The sequence below is a fragment of the Cyprinodon variegatus genome, unplaced genomic scaffold (assembly GCF_000732505.1).
Source record: "Cyprinodon variegatus isolate N-32 unplaced genomic scaffold, C_variegatus-1.0 Scaffold1477, whole genome shotgun sequence".
NCBI classification, from domain to species: domain Eukaryota; kingdom Metazoa; phylum Chordata; class Actinopteri; order Cyprinodontiformes; family Cyprinodontidae; genus Cyprinodon; species Cyprinodon variegatus.
Window position 1 is genome coordinate 78,136 of NW_015151930.1, and position 21,507 is coordinate 99,642.

At 38.9% G+C, this 21,507-nt stretch overlaps 1 protein-coding gene across 2 annotated transcripts; it reads left to right on the forward strand.

Annotated features, from left to right (window-relative positions):
• Nucleotides 1-118: 118 nt before the first annotated feature.
• On the forward strand, nt 119-20,941 carry tpp2 (tripeptidyl peptidase II). Of its 2 annotated transcripts, XM_015403306.1 has the most exons (29): nt 119-431; nt 3,468-3,596; nt 3,744-3,839; nt 4,132-4,236; nt 4,326-4,450; nt 4,554-4,717; nt 5,018-5,172; nt 5,485-5,561; nt 5,652-5,779; nt 5,853-6,101; nt 6,203-6,318; nt 6,412-6,583; nt 6,674-6,831; nt 6,909-6,985; nt 7,081-7,187; nt 8,701-8,855; nt 8,967-9,083; nt 9,169-9,269; nt 9,344-9,440; nt 9,522-9,659; nt 9,739-9,983; nt 10,166-10,244; nt 12,815-12,853; nt 17,320-17,471; nt 17,552-17,648; nt 17,743-17,873; nt 17,991-18,246; nt 20,311-20,430; nt 20,518-20,941. In XM_015403306.1, the coding sequence occupies exons 1-29, from the start codon at nt 267-269 to the stop codon at nt 20,605-20,607; spliced, it is 3,840 nt and encodes a 1,279-aa protein (XP_015258792.1). In that variant the 5' UTR covers nt 119-266; the 3' UTR covers nt 20,608-20,941. The 2 variants fall into 2 exon arrangements, with proteins under 2 accessions (XP_015258792.1, XP_015258793.1); XM_015403307.1 differs by lacking the exon at nt 12,815-12,853 and having other exon boundaries at nt 20,518-20,753.
• Nucleotides 20,942-21,507: the final 566 nt, after the last annotated feature.

Here is a 21,507-nt window from a genome sequence, read left to right on the forward strand (position 1 = left end):
TAAATAATTATTTACATTTATTACACTCCTTACTGTTTGGTGGTAGTAATGCATCAAAGTTTTTTTTTTTTTTTGCCAACCACCATTAAAATCAAAGAAGAAGAAGAACCAAAAATTGAGCAAGGGCTGTAGTGACCATAGTGACAGCGGCGGTTACTGCTCCTTTAATCCGCTCTCCTCCTCGTCTCACCTGCCGTGTTGCCCTCCTGCCTCCTTCCCCATTCTCTGCTTTGTTTTTATTGTTGCTCTCTCTCTGAATTTGGATCATGGCTGCCCATTCTGTTGACGAACCGTTCCCTTTCCACGGGCTTCTCCCCAAGAAAGAAACCGGCGCCTCTTCTTACCTCACCAGGTTCCCAGAGTATGACGGTCGAGGGGTGCTCATCGCTATACTCGACACCGGCGTGGACCCCGGGGCCCCCGGCATGCAGGTAAATGAGCTCTCCTGCCTCGTGCTAGCTGACCCGGGATGGTCGAAGCTAGCAATGCTAAAGGCCGACGTTACCAGATACCCGTAATATTACACTTCATAATTTTATTTAATAAACACAAGACATATAATTTAGGACATAACAACTGTTTTCTAACGATGTCAAAAGTGTTTGTATGCGTTCAACGATCCGCATATTAATGTTTTAGCATAAATGCTAACCGGGTGGCTAGTAGCAGCGTTTGTTCGTACGAAGTTGGCGTCCGAATAGTAGCTTTCGTGTCGGCAGAGAGCTTTTATGTTTTATTTAAATTAACCAGGCTCTCATGAAATAAGCTCTAGTTCTAAGTTAACAGTGCTCGCTATCAAACGTGATCTGCTTTGATGTATATAACTTAAGTATAAATACGTTTTGGGATCATCTGCCAATCCTGACTTGACAGCAAAGTACAGGAAGGGTTTCAGTGGGGTAGGGGACTTAATGGGGTCTAAAATGAAAAACGCTACACTGTAAAGTCCCTTTATGCACTTGAACTTGGAAGAATAAAAAAAAAGAACTATAAATATTAAGTGATTTCATTGCTGGATGATCGTTTCAGTCTTAACAAAATTAGTACATTCTGTCTTTTATATCACATGGAAGCAGGCCAGTCTCATTATTGTTGAAATTTATGCGGGACTGGATCCGTGCCAGCTACTAATATACCTATTATCTATAATTATTGTATAGTGATTCAGATTTTACAAGTTTTGGCATTATTATTTGAAAGGAGGCTCTGATTTAACGTGCTCAAAATGATTGAATGGCATTACTTATGGATTTGCTTATGAATGAATAAATTCATAGCTGCATATTATCTGTGTATTTTAGTTTTTTAAACAAGAATTGGTCCCAAGAATTGGTCCCAAATATCAAGGCTTCCTCAAAAAAAGAAGTGGATAACGAAAGAATAGAACTGTCAAATAGCTTTTAAATAAAGCTGCTACTCTGAAACTTTCATCTCATCCTCAAATTATCTGTAACGTTTGATTGGGAAAACGAAACTGAATACAGTCACAGGTTAATGGTTGAAAATTAGGAATGCCAGGTTATATTTCGATTGCGTTTTAAAAGATTTTGCTCTCCTTTTACAATGTACTCTCAGTTGAATTGAGACTGGCTTTGTTTGTTATCGGTATTCAAAGCACATATAATGTGTGGACAAAAAACCCCAAACGTATATTGCTTTTGTTTCAAACTGTTTTATTGAGGAAACATACCTGAAAATTCAGACATCAACAATTCAAATTTTTCCTCTTTTTTGATGTAAACATGAAACATAAAGATAACACAAAGTCAAAACGAAACATAACTGACATAAATAAACAGAAACACTTTCAGGACTCTTCCCTTCAGGACTTTTTCCTGGGACTTACATTTTTTCACACTGAGAATCAGATCCAGTTCTCTTCAAATAGAATTATCAATATATTGCCGAAGGGGTTGCCAAGTTCTATTGAATCGCTTTAAATTATTTGCTAAAGAAAACTGTATTTTTTCCAGATAAAAGAGCCTTACCACTTCCTCCAGCCACAGTTTAACCGACGGGACCTCTGAATTTTTTCCAGAACATCAACACTAGCTTTTTTTCCTATGATAAACGCATAAGATAAGAATTGTCGTTGGTATTTATTAAATTGAGAAAGCTGAACAGAAACTCAGAGTATAATCAAAAGTGGGTCCAGCCTCAATTCTGTATTAAAACATATCTGATAATGAATATTGTTTTTAACGGTACTCTATTATCTCCTTCCAGTTCCATCTTTTTTTATACAGTGCCACCAAGCAGCAGCGATTTGGGATAAAAAAGAAAAAATTTATCCAAACTAGAAACTAGCTGTATTTTTATTAAGTGTGTTTACGGGCTGCTCATTCTGTTACAGGTTTATTTTAACACAACAAATACAAAAATATACAACAACAAAAAAAATTTAAAAAAGGAAAAGTGTCTCCTCCAGGAGCTGTGTGCTTTCCATTAAACCATTTTTCATTTTTCAGTCTGTTTGATTTTGCCTATCCAGATAAACAACTGAATTACAATCAAATAACTATGTCTCATAAAACTGTAGGAATAACTGGAAAAGAGGAAACTATTCCCACTGGACTAAACAAGCAAGTTTACCTTGTTGGGTTTTGGCAGCCTTGTGTAGGTGGTTAACAATGTTACAAGCAGTGCAGGGTGTGCTTGTCTTTGCCCTCAGTCACCAGCACGAATATATCATTCATCTCTGTTTGTTGGACTGATGAATATCGGTTGGAAAATAGTTATATATCGCCCAACCTTAGTGTGGGATGTTAAAAAAGGTGTGGTCAAATGTAATAACTCAAAAATAGAAAAACAGTCAACAATAGCAAAGAGAACCACTGATCCATTTATTATTAACCTATTGGTACATAAACTTAAAAAAAAAAATAGACTGTTTCTGTCAGTCTGATTTTGTTGGACATTGTAGATACAAACCAATATTTATTTTTTCCCTCATATTGAAACAATTTCTGTTTTCCCTGACTGATCTTTTTTGACTCAAATTAAAACTGGCACACTAAAATACTGATTCACTTTGGCGAGTGGAATTTATGGTCATTGTTAATAATAATACGATCAAGTACCTTCATTAAACATTTGTATTTTTGTCCATTAAGATATATTATACCGAATGTTATATTTAAGAAGAATACGTCTCTATAAGGGAAATAAGTAATGTCAAGATTGAAATGATATAGATTACATCTAACTCATTTTATTGTAAGTAAACAAACCTTTGGATTGTTTGAGAATGACTCACACAGCTTGTATCTGTATCATAAATATAATGTATTGACCAAATTTAAGAAATGTGTTGTTCTATAGGTTTTGGCCATATCCTCCAGCCCACTCTGACTGTACTAATCTGTTAATGAACATGGGCTTTGCACCGTTGCAGTGTAAATTACTTGATCCATCACAGTGTTTTGTTTTTTTTGTTTTTTTTTGTTGTTTTTTTACTGCTTCTTTAGGTCACAACAGAAGGGAAGCCAAAGATTGTTGACATTATTGATACAACAGGCAGTGGTGACGTGAACATGACCACGGCTGTGGAGCCCAAAGATGGAACCATCACTGGCCTCTCTGGAAGAACGCTCAAGGTTGGGAAACGCCTTTTCAGATGTCAGGAGTTTTATTAGAGAAATGAATAACTTCAACTCTGAAAGTTTCCCTCACACAGTGTCCTACATCTAAGTTCACTTTTAGGTGATCTTGTGTCTCTAGCTGTGTCTTTTTATGTCTTTCAGATCCCGCCTGCCTGGGTCAACCCATCAGGGAAGTATCGCATTGGAGTTAAAAATGGCTATGAGTTCTTTCCCAAGGCTCTTAAGGAAAGAATACAGGTAGGGAGATGGGTGACAATGATTGCTGCTCTCGTTCTGTCAAAAGATAGGATGTTTTATTACTTTTGAGGTGTGCAAAGCGGAGCGTTAAACGCAAAGGGACTCACAGACACTAACATTGGTGTTATGTTAGCTGGTCACAAAAGGCTTTGCAGAGAAGTTGTCAAACCTTCAATGCAGATTGTAATCAATGTTAATGGAGATTTGGCAGGATGTTTGGTCGACACTAGCCACTTGAATACATCCTACCAATTTATATGTATTTTATTTGTTTTGTATGTTCCCCTGTTAGAAAGAGCGAAAAGAGAAGACGTGGGACCCAGCACACAGAGCAGCACTCGCTGAAGTCTGTCGCAAAACAGAAGAGTTTGATGTCGCTCATCCCACCCCCTCACAGGTCAGACCCACAAGCTCTAAATGTGCTCGTCTTGCTTGATGTGATATTTCTCCTGTCTGTGTTTAACGCATCCTTCATCTTCACCTCAGATAGAAAAGTTGCAGAAGGAAGACCTACAGTGTCAGTCAGAGCTGCTGGCATCTCTAGAAAAGAAGTACAGTGATCCGGGCCCGGTATATGACTGCGTGCTTTGGCATGATGGCGTCACATGGAAGTAATCAAAAGATTCACCTCTGTTTCTCCCCCTCATCTTCTACTTAGGTAAACTCATAATATAATACCATTCCCATCGGTTTTGTTGTTGTTTTTTTCTTCAGGGCGGTAGTAGACACGTCCGAGTGTGGAGATCTGTCTCAGTGCACTGTCTTGGGCTCATACAAAGAAAAACAAGAGTATGCCACTTTAGGAAATGCTGAGATGTTGAACTACTCTGTTAATATATATGACGAGGGAAACACCCTGTGCATCGTTACCAGTGGAGGTGAGTTTTCACAAAAATACAATCCGAAGCCTTTATACCTCTTTCTCAATTTGAGTGCCTAATGTTTGCCAGAGAAAGCAGATCTGTCACTTTACTCTTGAATTTCCAAAAAGGCTTCCGACATCTTCTATATACTGCATGTTCAACAACAGAAAGGATATAATCTTAAAATATTGCATGAAAAAACTATCTGTTCAGCTTGGTTTAATAGATCCAGGTCTATAAAGATGGAAATCTGCTAATTTCCTCTCATTACGTATGATTATAACTCCAATTGACGTCTCTCGTCTGAACTTAAAGGGGCTCATGGGACACATGTGGCAAGCATTGCAGCGGGTCACTTCCCAGAAGAACCAGAGAGAAACGGTGTGGCTCCAGGGGCCCAAATCCTGGCTCTGAAGATTGGAGACACACGCCTCAGCACCATGGAAACTGGCACCGGCCTCATCCGAGCGGTATTCCTTCAAAAAGATACCATATTATTAAGGCTGCAGGATGTCTTGCATGTTAGCATGCAATGTCTCCAACATTGCAACCAAAAACATTGTTTTGTTTTCTATCAAATCATAATCTTAATGCTAACTATATATTTGGTCAGTTTCATGGACTCTTGATGCTCTTTAGTCGCTGTGATGGTTAAGATTCCAGAGAGTGATTGGAGTACAATGAAGGAGAAAAAGATCAAAATAATTACAAAGAAACTCTTATTTTACCTGAGTTTTTTTCTTTTTAAAGTTTGTAATTCGTTTCTCTCTTTTGTGCCAAAGATGATTGAAGTAATCAACTACAAGTGTGACCTGGTTAATTATAGCTATGGGGAAGCCACTCACTGGCCTAATTCAGGGTAAGAATAGGTTTGCTCTCCTCAGATTTTCCTGGCATATATTTTGTCGTAGCACCCTGTTACTGAGTCCTATTGGGTCTTTCCTTCCAGGAGGATCTGTAAAGTGATCACAGAAGCGGTGCAGAAGCACAACGTGATTTTTGTGTCGAGTGCAGGAAATAACGGCCCCTGCCTCTCCACAGTGGGGTGCCCAGGAGGAACCACCAGCAGTGTTATAGGTACATGCTCTAAAGGCACCTGAATGTCACAGATGGTGCTTGCGCTTCAATTTCCGCCATCCTCTTTTTTTAGGAGTTGGAGCGTATGTGACTCCAGACATGATGGTGGCTGAGTATTCGCTGAGGGAAAAGCTGCCCCCTAACCAGTACACATGGTCATCCAGGGGCCCCAGCACTGACGGGGCCCTCGGGGTCAGCATCAGTGCTCCAGGTGGGGCCATTGCATCCGTACCCAACTGGACCCTCCGAGGTACCCAGCTGATGAACGGCACTTCTATGTCCTCGCCGAACGCCTGCGGAGGCATAGCGCTCGTACTGTCAGGTGTGTGTTCTTCTGAGTTGTGTGTGATGTGGGATAGAGGACAGTGTGTGTGGGTGAGAGAGGCAGAGCTGAAGGTTCTGTGTTATTTCTGCCTGATAAAGGTCTGAAGCAGAGTGGGATCAGTCCCTCTGTTCCTGCTGTGAGGAGAGCGCTGGAAAACACTGCTCAAAAGGTCGACAACATTGAAGTTTTTGCACAGGGTCATGGAATAATTCAGGTATTTCTGCAGGGGTTTGTTTCAATTTTTTTCCTCATTTAATGTTAATGTTTTTTGTGGAATATTCCACGTAATTATTATTTTGTCTCTCAGGTGGATAAAGCTTTAGACTACCTCACTCAACACGCCTCTCTGCCTACAAGTCACCTGGGCTTCTCTGTCAGTGTGGGTTCACAGAGAGGCATCTACCTCAGAGAACCAACCGAGGTTCTTGCACCTTCTGATCACGTGGTCGGTATCGAGCCCATCTTCCCAGAGGAAACAGGTAACAAAGCATAACTTTGTCGTTCTGCTCCAATTTACTTATATTTATTGTTTCCATTTTTTTAAAGATATCTTTTGTAATTTTTTATAGACAACTCGGAGCGAATCTCCTTGCAGCTCCACTTGGCCCTCACATGTGCCGCCCCTTGGGTCCAGTGCCCCTCCCATTTGGAGCTGATGAACCAGTGTCGGCACTTTAATGTCCGAATCGATCCTCTGGGACTGAGGGAGGGAGTCCACTACACGGAGGTGCAGAGAATGCAAAAAGAAGAAGGAAAATTAAAATGTGTTTGTAGATTAATGACCTTGCCTTTTTTTTTTTCCAGGTTTGTGGCTACGATACATCAGTGCCCACATGTGGCCCGCTGTTTAGAGTTCCGATTACGGTCATCATCCCTACCAAGTGAGCTCACAATGAGAAGTTTTTATTTCTTTGTATTTTTTATTTTTCTGGGATGGTTTAGACTCTTATATCCTTGTCCCTCTTTGCTCTGATAGGGTGACCGATAGCCGTAATCAGGAAGTGAGATTCTCAGATGTCCACTTTAGACCGGGACAGATCAGACGCCACTTCATCACTGTTCCTCAGGGAGCCTCCTGGGCAGGTCAGTGAAATATGCCATTTCTGATGACAGTTATGCAAATTTTTATTATTCTGGATTAGTTTTTTTTTTTAATTATTATTATTTGAATTAAGCTGTTTTGAAAATGAAAGGAAACAATCTAAAAGCCCCCAGGGTTCTATTTATTTATTTTTTTAAGGTTTTAATCTGAAGCAATTTTGTTTGAGGTTATTTGAGCTGTAATGGATCTGGCCCAATCTCAGACAGATTGTAAACGGATCCTTATAGTTGGTTATGGTGTTCAAGTCTGTAGGATATGACACCATGGCAGCAGATATTAACAGTTTAGAATTTCACTAGAGATCTGTGTTAGGTTTGGTGCTGGTTTTCATCCAAACAATGTCTTGTTTTTAGTGGAAATGGATCCCACATTACAGAAGGCTTTTCCTTGGCTTTCTGTGTTCTTTATAGAAGTTATTTCCAAGGCTCCTATTTTATCTAAATAGGCCACATCTTATGTTCCCTGGGAAGTTGAATAAACATCATATGCCTAACATACCATGTAAACATTCGCTATAAGTTCCTAAGAATATCATTGCTAGTTTCAGTAATGATTACAGCCATGTTCTCACATTGAAATCACAGTAAAATCTGAATGCTAACACAGCGTTAGCTTGTGCTTTAATGAGCTCCAGCGTCTTCCTAGAGCTTTTCATGCCTTGTCCCTCTTAGCATCCAATATTTGTTTTACACTTTTTCACACTTGATCTTTGTCTTTTCTTCTTTCTTTTCTCACCTTCACTCAGTATCACTGACTTGCTGCTATTCATTGCTTTGTTTTTCACTGTTTGGATGAATGCACGATATCTTTTGTCATGTGGTTTACTTGCAAAAATATACAGAGTTTCTGTTGGTCATTAAAGTCTTTAAATTAATTAAGTCGTTTTTTTTTTTCATTATTATTAAGGCCTTAAGTAGTATTAAAATTGATTGACTGCGATTACCATGTTTTCCTTTTCCTGAAACGTATTTTTAAAATAGGCATATTAAAATCCCCTGAGTTCTGCTTTTGGAGACACTGTGCAGGCTGGTCATGAAGCGAGGCTCTGCTTTGTAGCCATGTTTTTTTTGTTTTGTTTTTTTTACTTTTCATAATCAGTCCCAGTCAAATGTGGGACATTGTTTCGGTTTGTGGGGCTCAGAGACAATTGGGGACAAATCTGCACAAATTGGGTCTGCTCACCCTATGAGTAGCAGGAGGTTTTCTACACACTGCAGTCAGTGTGCGATGGGAAAACAATGGGATCTGAGATCAAAAAGTCGGACACAGCTGGTGTGACTCGGGCTTAATCTAATAAACTATTAATCGACAATTAATTGCAAGTTTGATTATCTGGTCCCTAACAGATGATAAACCATACTTGTTATTTGTTTTGGATTCAGTTCCAGAATGCTTTGAAAACTCTAATTGAAATAAAAAAGGTCAGAGAATTGAATAAACATGCTGTGGTTTCATGATAATCTGCATAAAGCTCTTTTCATGGTTTCCCCACAGAGGTCACTTTGACTTCGCATTCAGGAGACGTCTCATCCAAGTTTGTTCTTCACGCGGTGCACCTGGTCAAACAGAGGGCCTACAGGGCTAATGAGTTCTACAAGTTCTCCTCCCTACTAGAAAAAGGTTCCCTAACAGAGGCTTTCCCGGTGCTGGTATGTATTTAATACAGTTTGGTTTTTTTTATATCACATTCACCTAAAAACGCTCTGGAATCAGCAGAAAACCATCCGTTTTTATTTTCTGTGTTCCTCCCTGCTCTGCAGTCAGGCAGGGTTGTAGAGTTTTGCATAGCACGATGGTGGGCGAGCCTCGGGGATGTGACGGTGGACTACATCATCTCCTTCCATGGCCTCAGTGTTACTCCTTCTCCCTTGCACATTGTGAGAACAATTTTCACACATAACCAGTAGTAGATAAACAGAAATGGTTCTGTTTTGTTTTTGACTGGGATTCCTCTTTGTGCAGCACGCCTCTGAGGGAGTGGTTAGTTTTGATGCGTCATCACCCATGAGATATGAGGAGGTGTCCCCCACTGTCACCCTTAAGTCGTGGGTTCAGCCTCTGAGGTGAGCTCACAGGGGATATCAAACAGTCTGTTCATTTTAAAGTGCTGTTTTTTAATTATTTGTTTCATAATTAGGCCTCTAAATTCAAAGATAAAAGCTTTGGGAGCGCGGGATGTTCTCCCTAATAACAGGCAGCTCTATGAAATTGTCCTCACCTACAGCTTTCACCAGGTATTGGCCAAATTTCTGCACATTGGAGCTTAGAAATCTCTTGTTTTATTAATATATAACATTTTATTTCTTCGTAATTAGCCTAAAGGAGGGGAGGTTACGCCCAGTTGTCCGATGCTGTGTGAGCTTCTGTATGAGTCTGAGTTTGACAGTCAGCTGTGGATGCTTTATGACCAGAACAAGAGACTGTTGGGTTCAGGGGACGCCTACCCACACCAGGTAAGACATATAATGATTATACATTACAAGCTGTTGAGATTTGGCCAGATATCAATCAGATTTCTTTTTTCTCTCCCAGTATTCCCTGAAGCTAGAAAAGGGGGATTACACAGTACGCCTGCAGGTTCGCCATGAGCAGTCTAGTGAGCTGGAACGCCTGAAAGATTTGCCCTTTGTGGTTTCTCATCGTCTGTCCAACACCATCAACCTGGACATTTACGAGTCGCACCGTGCTGCTCTTATGGCAAAGAAGAAAGCGAACTCTCTTACTTTGTGTCCAGGAGCCACGCAGCCTTTCTATGTCACAACCCTGCCTGACGACAAGTGAGTCGGACGAGCAAAGCTGATTTCCCTTTGCTGACTCAACTATACCATTGAAGCTTCATTTCTGTTAATCCTTTAAAAGCGTCATATCTGACTTTTCCAACATTTTCCAACTTTTTCAACAGTTATGGCATGTTTTATTTTTTCCTCCCATCATTTATCAATTGTACTTTACTTTTCAGGATCCCCAAGGGTACGAGTCCAGGATGTTACCTCTCAGGCTCTCTTGTTGTGTCTAAAAGCGAGTATGGCAAGAAAGCAGTGAGTAGCTCTGTTTTTGCTTCAGCCTTATATTTCCAAATGTGTTCTTCGGGACCAAAAGCTGCACTGGGTTTCAGTTTTTCCTGGTGAGAAGACAGGAATAATAAATGAGACCCCCCCCCATACAAGATCAGGGTGGCTGACTAAAACAGACTAGTGACCAGCTGCAGTTTAACGGGTCCTGCAGAACCAGCCTGGCCAACCCTGTCATCCTGTGTTAGTTTTTCTTTCTTAGTCATACTGACTCTGACATTTGCTCTTGCTCCTGGATCTGATTGCTTTTGGGTTCTTTGGTTCTTTCTCTGTATTTTTTTGTCCTTGTTGGGAAATGGACCTGTATGAGATTCTGACTAATGGTTCTTTATCAATCTGATTTCTTCAGAACTTAACTTTCAGGGACCTTTAATCTAACAAGGCAATTTTTGAGCCCCCCTTATTGTGGCTCTGAAAGCCAGGTACTTTTTGTAGATTATGCTCCCCTAGACTGAGCAGGTCCTCATTCTGAGGAAACTCATCTCTACCCACTGCAAAAGCTAAGTCCAGAATCGGGTGTTTGAAAAACAAAAAGATGAATGCAGAGAAATACAGCACAATTCTGAAGCGCTTGTTTGTTAAAATCCACAAACTATTAATCCAAACGGCAATAAGGTCTAGCTACATTGAAAAGAAATGCACTGAACTTAAAAAATAAACTCCAAAAAGGAATTGAAGAAAGCTCTAATCGTCAATTACAATCCGTTATCTGAAGTAATACTTTAAGTGTCATGGTGGTTTAGTTCTGAAGCTAAAGTAAAAAAATCCCTTACTGATTTGGAACCACCTATAGATCTTACAGCAATGTGTCACTGATAAACGTTTTGCTTAGAAAAAAAAACACAGAACTAAGGTTAAACTGAGCAAATGAGCAGCAGAGGAAAAACTGAAATAAAATGCTGTCGATGTATTAACAGCTAAAAATCTTGTCCTCCTGCTGCCTTTAGTTCAGGAAAAGTCTTATAAGTCCTCCCAAATTTGCATTTGCAATATAATCCCAGTAAAAAAAAGAAGCAATTTCTAAAAACAAAATTACTTGATTTTTGGTCAAGTTACATTTTAATTGTAAATAGGGCTGAAACTGATTATTTTGCAAATTGATTAATCCAAGTAGATTTTTTTTTTTCAATTAATTTATTAATAATCGGATAGCCAAAGATTTCTTATAGATTTTTTATTTTGATATAGTTACTGCTCTAAGTGGGTTGCTTTCTTGGCTAAAGGCATGTTTTAAAGTCTCTATACTCCATTTAACGATGAATCGATTACTAAATTGGTTGATAATTATTTCAGTAATAGACTAATCACAATTAATCTGATTAGTTGTTTCAGCCCTAATTGTACCTCTTAAGTTTAATTTAATGAGTTGCAGCTAGTGTTCAAATTCTTGCATGAAAGCAAGACGTAAGCACTTTCTAAGGCAAACGTAAAATCCTCTAACATGAGGTCTAGAGAAGATGCCACTGAAAGCCATGAAAACGATAAAACTGAAATAATTCCTATATGCTTAATGCTTGCATATATGCTTGTGATCAATGTAGAGGAAAATCAAAATAAAATCATAATCAAATTTTTGTGAAAAAAAAAAAAAAAGAACAGCAAAAAATGAAACACAATTTTTCTATTTTTGGCAACATCGCCCATCCCTAGCGATAATGGGGTATGGCGGTGAAGCACAAAGCTGACCCATGCTTGAATCCTGGCTCATAAACCTTTGCTTCATGTCCTCCCCCTTTTTCTTCAAATCTAATAAAGGCCACTAATATCACAAAACTAATATAAAAAAAGGCAATCAGTTATATTGAAAATATTTTTTTTCTCAATTTCCTGGCAGATTTGATTTAAGTGTTGTGCTCCCTCACATCTGTCTGTTTATTTTAACTCCTGTAGGGACACAAGTTATTGCGGGTGAAAACACCTTAATTGGAGTTTGGGGCTTTGTTATGAAACATGCAGCTGTGATTCTACTGCTTTGATTATTAAGAAATCCACATGACATTTCCAGTGTTATAATTACAATTCCCCCACTGTTTTCTTTAAGCTTTTGTTTATCAACCACTAAAATATATGCGTGCTGTAAATTAGAATTTATTTAAAAAATTCCAACTTTCTAAATAGGTTATGGACTAAAAGATCCTAAATGGATGGTACTTAAGGATTATTGCATCTTATCAGTTCTTGGCATTTATGTTGTGTTGATAGATGGTGTTTGATATATAATGCAGCTCCAATAACCCTCAACTTGCTAAACGTGTCACTTTCATCTGTGCATTTTTACCTTAGTTTTCTAAGTACAAGTGGGAGAAAAATATATATTTGTAGGTTTTGTTTTTGTCTGACAAAAGAAACAAATCAGATTTTTTTAACATGAGAAACAGCAAGGACTAAACGGTAAAGTCTTTAATTTTGTGTTGTTTGTTGTTATATCCAAAAAATGAGGCCCCGAGGGTCTGAAGATGAAAGACAAATAAAAAAGAAGATCCATTTCTGGTTGTTTATGTTATCTGTTCCTTACTGTGTGTTATTTTGACCACCAGGCGCTGGCCTCTGCACACCGACAACGAAAATTTAAAAAGGTACTGAATGAGTTAGAAACACTTGACACAGAGCGCCTGCTGTTCTCCTTACTTAGGGATATTATTTCTAATTTTCTATAAAATATTTGATCTGTCATGTCAAAGCATGTTAATGTAATGAAATATAAAAAAAAAAAGCATAAAAGGGCTTGCTGATGGGTGTTTCGCGTCACTTCCTATTTTCGTTGCTGCAGATCTGCGTTGTGGATTGTGTTTCTCACACACTCAAGTTGATCTTGATTATCTTTTCTGAATTAGTCTAACTGAACATAAGTATGTTTAAAAACATTTTCTACTGCTGCACCTTTCTATTAGGGACTCTTGGTGTTTACGTGATTTTTGTTTTTTGGTTGCAACACCTTGCTAGCCTAACATTAGCTTTGACCAACTGTTGCTTCCTTCTTTGTTTCCCCAGATCCTCTTCAGTCTTTTCCTCCCTCCTGTTCTCTTTGTCAGACACAGAGTAGGTTTACAGACACTTAGTGATCCTCCATTCTGAGCAGCCAATCATGAATGGATGACTGGAAGTGTGACAATATGTGTAACAGAAGTGTTGTGCTAGATCCTTGCCCATTGATCTCCACCAACAACATAGAAGTTTCTAACCTATTTTCATCTCTCAGCAACACACCCACTGAGAAACTGACTGGTAATTAGCAGCTTCATAATCAGGTAGACCCGAACATGGCCCTATAGACACCAAGGACCATAGTTGAGTGTTTTCCAGGGGCCAGAACGGGCCACAACAATTTCTACTTGAAATTTCTAATTTAGAACAAGGCTAAGTACAGTTAGATTCTTATTAAAACTGGCTTTAATGACTCCCAGTTATTATAATAACTAATTATAATTTATTAATTCTCCAAAAGTATTACAGCCAGGCTCCAGATCGGGAAACAGATTCTCTACCGTTACCTACTCATTATTCAGGCAGTTTTGCTCACGGCCAAAATCAAATAATTGGAAAATAATCTTAAAGGAGTAAATCATAATAATTTCAATACAATTCATAATTTAAACTTAAATTGAGAAGAAATTTAAACCAAATGTCTTTTATTAAACATAGACCTTTCCTTAAAGACAGCTAGTTAACGACTTGATTTGTGATGATTAGATTTATTTATCCTTGTTCTACAGAAACCTGGCTAGAGCAAAAGGGGTTATATTAGTATAAATGTGTCAGCTCCTTCTATTCCTTTAATTCTAATAAAATTCTATAAGATAAAAATTCTGAGTAAGTAGGAGTAGCAACATTCTCTAGTTTCATCTAGAGCTACGTCCTTTTAAGCACAATGCTATGAAACTGGAGAGAAAATGGTGCTTTACACATGTCTAACAGCTCATCATAGCACTGAGATAGCACTGAGACAGCACTGGTTGAAGTCACCAGTAACATTCTCATGGCCTCAGATAATGGGCTTTTATCTGTACTTGTATTGTTAGATCTCATTGGTGCATTTGATACAGTTTATCATATTCTTTTGACAAGGCTTGAATGTTTGGTGTTAATTAAGGGAATTGCTCTAGACTGGTTTAAATCTTCTTTTTTCCAGCAACTTCCAGTTTGTTCATAATGATGTTAAATATTGAAGATCCATGGTTACTGGTGCAGTACCACCGGGGTCAGTGTTGGTGCCAAATCTATTGATTATTTTTCCAATTGGTAAACTAGTCAGAGAGATTGGGGTTAATTTCCACTGTTATGCTGATGATATCCTGATGTTCTGCTTTTGAATTCAGAGTCTTTAAGCAAAAAGTTGTTTAGAAAGTCACTTCATTTAGATTGCATTGTATTGGCTTGTAGTAATAATGTAAAAAATATAAATTCATATGTATGTTTGGAAAGATATGATTAATAGAATAATTTTGAAAGGAATATCACACGGCTGAAATGAAGAGTTGCTGGGATATGTGTTTAAAATCTTACAAAAAAATTTTAAAAAACAAAAAAAAAATTTTAATACCATTATTTTGTTGCATTCTGTCACTTAAAAAGAAAAAAAAAAACATTTAGAAAATGATGCTGCATTGGCTGACAATGCAGACAGGAGTAAAACATCTGACGTTTCCATAGATATGTTTTAGTCACCATCATAGTCTGAGTCAGAAGAACATCAGAGTCATCAGGTAGCTGAGCATCAGTATAGAGCGCAGCTGTGTTAGTGCTGCTAGGGGAGCTGACAGTACAGTGCTGCAGTAAAAATAGGAAATAAAAATAAGATATAAAGGTGAGTCAGAGCAGCACGGAGGAGTGGCAACGGACGCACCTGATTATTTTTTTTAGAACTTGAAGATACCACCTTGTTTGTTATTTTTTTCCACCTTACAATCTGCTTCCAATATGTCTTATGCTTTTACTTTTGAGATTTCTGTTTTTAGTTGTTAAATAATAAAATCCAAAAGAGGGGCAGCGCACTATATGAAACAATTTGACATCTGAATTATAAAAGGAGCTTAAATTCGTCCAACTTTATATCAAAACAAATCTAAAATGACAAATTTCAAATAAAGTACAATACAAAAATTGAAATGCTGTTGTGTTGATGTACTTTTAATGATGTGCAGCTGTGATGTTATTCTTAGAAATGACACTTTCTTTATGGGCAGAACTTGTTTCCTTATTGTTTTATCTGCTTTCTAGGAAATAAAATCAGCACTATTGGCCTTTGTATCCTATCTCTTGTTTTGATCATACCTCACATTACCTGCTAAGCCTTGATCCGTTTGGCATTAATATTTTCTTTAACGATATTTAAAGAAAGTTCCTTTTTGTTAACAATTGAACCTGACTTTGGACTGTCTAAATCAAACAAAGAACTATGCCCATTTTGTATTTTATTAGTTCTTTAATCACAATTCAGTTCAGTTTATACAATACAATACTGCTTGATTTATTATCATTTTTTTATATGCTTTTCTTCCACTTTATGTATTTCATAGAAATGCATGTAACATGTAATTTAAATTCCATATTAAACATGAGTCTAGAATTTAACTCTTTCTTCTTCAGAGTATGCCAAAAGTAATAAATATCTTGTCCAGGATAAAAAAAAAAAAAAAATAGTCCATGAATGTATTACTTCATGGCTGGACTATTTTAATTATTTAGTATCAGGATGTCCAAAAAATTCAGTAAAAGGTTTTCACCTTATTCACAGTATTGCAATTAGATATCTTATGAAAACTAAAGAGAGATTGTAACTCACAATTTAGCTTACCTTTATGGCTCCCTGATACACTGACGAAAATAAGTATTTGAACACCCTGCTATTTTGCAAGTTCACCTGCTTAGAAATCATGAAGGGGTCCTTCTCCTTTTCACATATAACAACCTCTATATCAGAGTCCATCTTGTCTCAGAGATCTGATTTTACCATATGTTTATGATGAAATACTTTCCTGTTAATTTACACGTTCACTTGTGGTTCCTCAAATTTCAAAAATAACTGGAGGCCGATATTTTAGTTGTCTGGCTCTTCTACTGTGGAACCAACTTTCAGTTTTAGTCCGTGATGCAGACACCCTATCTATTTTTAAGGCTAGGCTACAACGCTTATTTTTTGATCAAGTTTTTTGTTGGAGTGGTTCTGGTTATGGTAAGCTATTCCTATAGTTATGCTGCTATAGGCTTAGGCTGCTGGAGGACATGGGGACCATTTCGCATCATTCTGCTTCTATTCTCAAATTTTGCATTGTTCGTTCAGTTTCAACTTAGTATTTTGCTCTTTCAGGTCATAGTAGCTACATCTAGCCTTGTGCTTTGTTTAGCTGTAACACCATCCTGGAAGCAGACATCAGGTGGGCTGCTGCTGTCAACGACTTCAGTTTTTTTAGTCTGTTTTCTCTCCTAGACATGGGCTCAGCTTTTACTATGAGCAATTCTGTGCTCTCAGAAGTCTGCTTATCTGTTCCTATAGTCAGAGCCCCCTAGCTAGTTTTACTGTTACATTTTCTAACAGAATGTATTCATGGATCAGTGCTATGTTCCTTTTGAGTGTCTGCTTCTGTCCTCTTTAACTCCAGGCAGCCACAGCCTCCTTGTTCTGCTGGAGGTTTCCTCTTGTTTCTCCACCGTTGTTGCATGCATGCTTGGTGTGAGGGAATTTCTGCAGGGTCAACGACACAATGCTAGTGAATGTCTACTGTTGCCATATGCTCATCCAGTAGGAATCAATCCTGCTAAGTCAATGATTGGATGCAGTCAGCTGGATTTTCTAAAATGGAAAACTTTTCACCAATCTGACTGGAGGATTTGATTGAACTGTCTCTATGAAATGGCTTGAGATAAAATGTAGCTACATGTAGATCAACTGAATTAAATAAAAACTCATGGGTTATTAAAATTATTTATGTCTAATGATCTAAGGAGCAAACACCTTACCTCTAGACACAGCGTTAACAGGAGGAGACTGAGCTTGGGAGAAGTTGGTTTTATTCTAACTTTATTTTGTTGTGTCTTCATTTAGGATGTTGTCCCAGTCATCTACCACCTAATTCCTGCTCCCAACAAATCTAAAAATGGTGGGAAGGAGAAGGACAAGGATGGAGAGAAAGAAAAAGATGTTAAAGAAGAGTTTGCAGAAGCCATCAGAGACCTAAAGATTCAGTGGATGACAAAGTGAGCAGTGTTTCTCTCAGGTTTCATACAATCTCTCCTCTGCATTCCTCTGTCGTTTATGTCATATCTTGTCTCCATAGGTTGGAATCGAGCTCTGTCTATGATGAGTTGTTAGAAAATTACTCTGATTACCTTCCACTGCATGTGCAAAGACTACATCAGCTGGACTCTGAGAAGGTACACACCAGGAGAAAGTGTTGATAAATGGTGTTAAGTCAAAGCTCTGCAACCATCTTTCTTCATACTCTTATCTCTCCTGGTTTGTGTTCAGGAACGAGTAAAGCGCCTCAAAGAGGTGGTGTCAGCAGCAGACATCGTTATGTCCCATATCGACCAAACAGCATTAGCTGTGTATCTCACCATGAAGACAGACCCCCGTCCAGATGCCGCCTCCATCAAAACGTGTGTATCACTGAAAGATGGGTTTTCATCCTCATAAATGAAAAGACACGCAGATGGAGGCAACATGCCCCGCCTCCTTTCAAACACTGCTGACTAGTGACGGCATCTGTTTTTCAGTGACATGGAGAAGCAGAAGTCGTCTCTTCTGGATGCTCTGTGTAGAAAAGGCTGCGCTCTAGCTGACCAGCTCCTCCTGCCGTCCACGCTGCAGGGCGCCGCCGGTGCTGTAGCTACAGAGCAGGCTGCTGCAGGAGAGGAGGAAGTCGGGGAGCAGATGGCCAGCAGCTCTGACGACGCCCTGGAGAACATATCAAACGCACTGATGGATACATTCTGGGAGGTGCAGAAGTGGGCAGAGCTGACTGACTCCAAGGTTAGAAGTCATAATCAGTAGTGGTTGAAAGTTTACATAATCTTCCATTAAAGACAAAAAAAAAACAATCAGCTGCCTGTAATACATAATGAAATCGACAAAAGTAGTAATCAAGATAGTAAAAAATGGAACTCATAATCTGTAAAGATTCTCTGTCTTCCAGGTCAAGCTTGAAAAGTTCAGTTTAGACAACTGGATGTGAAGTTTTCTAGAAGACATTTTTTCTCTAATCCATGAGATCATGACATTGACTTAAAACATTTTTAGAAGCATCTGCACTGATCCGTCTATTAATATTGTGTGCCTTTCTCCCCCTGTTCCACTCGTGCACAGGACCACACAATACTTGAGCTCCTCCTCTTTAGGCAGGAACTCTCCTCCTACCTGAAAGTAGTAGGGAACCTTTTTAAAGTCAGGAACTATGGCATCAGGCTTTGACGAGCTGATCTTTTTCCCCCAGCCTTAAGATGCATGTCGACCATGTCAGGCAAGGACCGGAGGAGATCCTCATCCCTCCCTGTCTCATCCCTCATTGTCTTTAGTCTGGTTGATAAGCAGTCTGATCCAGAGCATTCAGTCTCTGCTTCCACCGGTGAAGGTGTTACAGCCACATTCAGTAGATCTTCGGGTTGTTTCCTTTATGGCTGGGCAATTAAATGTCTTGGCATTATAATCACAATTTAGGAAAACGCAATTTTTAAATTGCAGAGGTGCTCAGTTTTTTCACAATACATTTAACAAAAGAAAGACACTTGTATTTCTCCCTCCATCCTCTAGGTGGCAGTAATACGATTAAAGTGGGTATGCTTTCACACCTAAAGGAACAGACAATTGCAGTTAGCACCTAGATCTATTTATTGAAGTAGAAGAAAGAACTTTTTCATGCAAATGTTACAGTAAAGTCATGTAACACTGGGTTCTGGACAAGCAGGTGTTTAAGGTCATTAAAAAAAAACTGAAACCCTGGAGTAAAACACAGACATGCTTGTGCTTATTGCAAAGGAAAATCGCAATAAAATCCCAATATCGGTTGAAAATAATCGCAACTTTCATTTTTTGCAAACTCGTTCAGCCCTAGTTTCTTCCACCAATGTCCTCAGTCAAGTTCAGCGGTTCCCCACTCTCACTGTAGAAAGTGTTGGGAAGCTCTACTTCCACCTGCTGATGAGCTGAATAGTTAGCCAAGATCCCTTCAAAGCGGTCACTTGCCTCCTTTTTTGACCATCATAAGGTCTTTTAAACTGCTCGTTGTCTGACCGCCACCCAGAGGCTGTTTGCTTTGATCGCTCCCACCAGGGGGATTTAAGCCTCTGGGATCATCTGAGCAATTAAACGTTCAAAAAGATGAACTCTATTAAACTCAGTGTCGTGTCCAGGAATCCTGCATGTTTATATAACTATGGCGTCCTCCATTTATCTAAGATGAGCTAGAAGGACATCTTGGAAATGTTTTGTTGTGTTCAGAATTTATCTAGACTGTTAAACTTTACTTTTAGCTATAGTCTCATGGTATAGTTGTTCTCTGCAATTCTTAAAACACAATCTCTGAATACAGCCTCACAATAACCTGTGTATTATACAAGGTGTGTTGTGCAACATGCATGACTCATGGAAAGCCCACGGTCTCTGTATCTGTAATGTTTAGTCACTTTTAAGCACTACAGTGGTGTTTGAGTCAGAATCATAACTGTTCAATTGAAGCATCAGTGGTTTCTGTTAATGTCCTGTTCACTTCTCAGCTGACCGTTCTCTCTCGGTTGTGGGGATATGCTCTATGTATGGCTCTGATCTGAGCACTGCAGACAGATTTTAACTACAGGCATGAATAGTCATTAACAGTTTTCCTGTTACAGGAAAGTAAGAGAACCTCTTGCAAAAATAACACTTGGATTTAACATTTAAATATAATAAACAGAATCCTCTCCACAATTTGGTGGAGATTAAAAAGGGTTGAATTTCTGAGGTTTTGGTGAATTGAAATAGATGAACTGAAAAAGCATGCCTGTTCTAGAAGCTTTTGACATAACAGGCTTTGTTTGTCGTCCTTTTCTGTCCTCTCTGAAGGTTTTGATGTTTTCATACAAGCATGCTCTGGCAAACAAGATGTACGGCCGAGCCCTAAAATATGCCTCTAAGATTGTTGAGGAGAAGCCCAGCAAGGATAACATGAAGAACTGCATCCAGGTATGAAGAGCTATGGTTGCTGATCCTTGGTATTTATAAACATGTTTTCTATGGTTGAAAATCATGGCCCGTGTTTCTATTTTTCAGATCATGCGCCACCTCGGCTGGATGCACTGCGCCGCTTTCAGTGAGAACTGGCTTCCTGTCATGTACCCAGCAGATTATACCCCCTTCTAGGCACAGCCATGGGACGGCATGGCCTCGCACGGTCCACTGAAGGACAGTTTTGATATCAGGGTCACATGGTCTATGCATCTGACCAGCCAGCTGCCTCCTGACACCTTTTCTTTGAAGGCACATGTGGGTGAATACCAACATTGGAGCTGACCTGGAGCCTAGATATTTTTGATGCATGCCAAACTTTGTAAGGTGATGGTTTTGAATTGAAACTTTTTATTAATATCTGAAATATCAGTTAAAAATATGTAAAGCTATAATCAATGGCCAGCATCAAGTTGTTTCCTTCTTCAGTTTTTTTTTTTTTTTTGTCAGCTACAAATTTGGAGGCTGAAGTATCGACTCCTCCCAGAACGCACAACTCTTTATCATTTTAGAATCTTTTTTTTTCACCTGCAAATACTGTTAAAACTGGCATCAGCGACTCCAGGGAATAGAATACTTAAAATGGTCGTTAAAATACTTCAGTGAGAAGAGGGACTGGTTGGCTGCTGCAAAAACTGATCCCCAATAAAAGGAAGGATTGGACTTCATATCAGCCCATTTTTCTCCCCCTTCCTTTTCTTGAATAGTTCAGCCTTCCTGGGGGTTTACAGTCCGGTTTTTGGACACTGAAAATGTCATGGTGCCTTTCTTTATGTACCTTACCCTTTTCAGATGGAGCTAAAAGGAACAGCGGCAGGGTTTCCACCCTGCAGAGTTTGTAGCACCCATCCTCTCTTGCAGCCTTTTCACTCAAGAGTCGAACGACGCATCATGATTCATCCAAGCACCATGTGCTTTCCACATTTAGCCTCCATTTCACAAGACTTCACCGACAGAAACATGCCTGTTATACAACAAAACGTTTGCTCTGCATCATTGAACTTTCTCTGCAGTGTTTAGAATGCTGCTCAAGTA

Bases quoted from the DNA above. Each gene is read 5' to 3' on its own strand.
- tpp2 (XM_015403306.1), top strand. From the start codon at position 267: ATGGCTGCCCATTCTGTTGACGAACCGTTCCCTTTCCACGGGCTTCTC. The intron at 3,597-3,743 runs GTTGGGAAACGC...TATGTCTTTCAG, and splicing joins TCTCTGGAAGAACGCTCAAG to ATCCCGCCTGCCTGGGTCAA. The intron at 3,840-4,131 runs GTAGGGAGATGG...TTCCCCTGTTAG, and splicing joins CTCTTAAGGAAAGAATACAG to AAAGAGCGAAAAGAGAAGAC.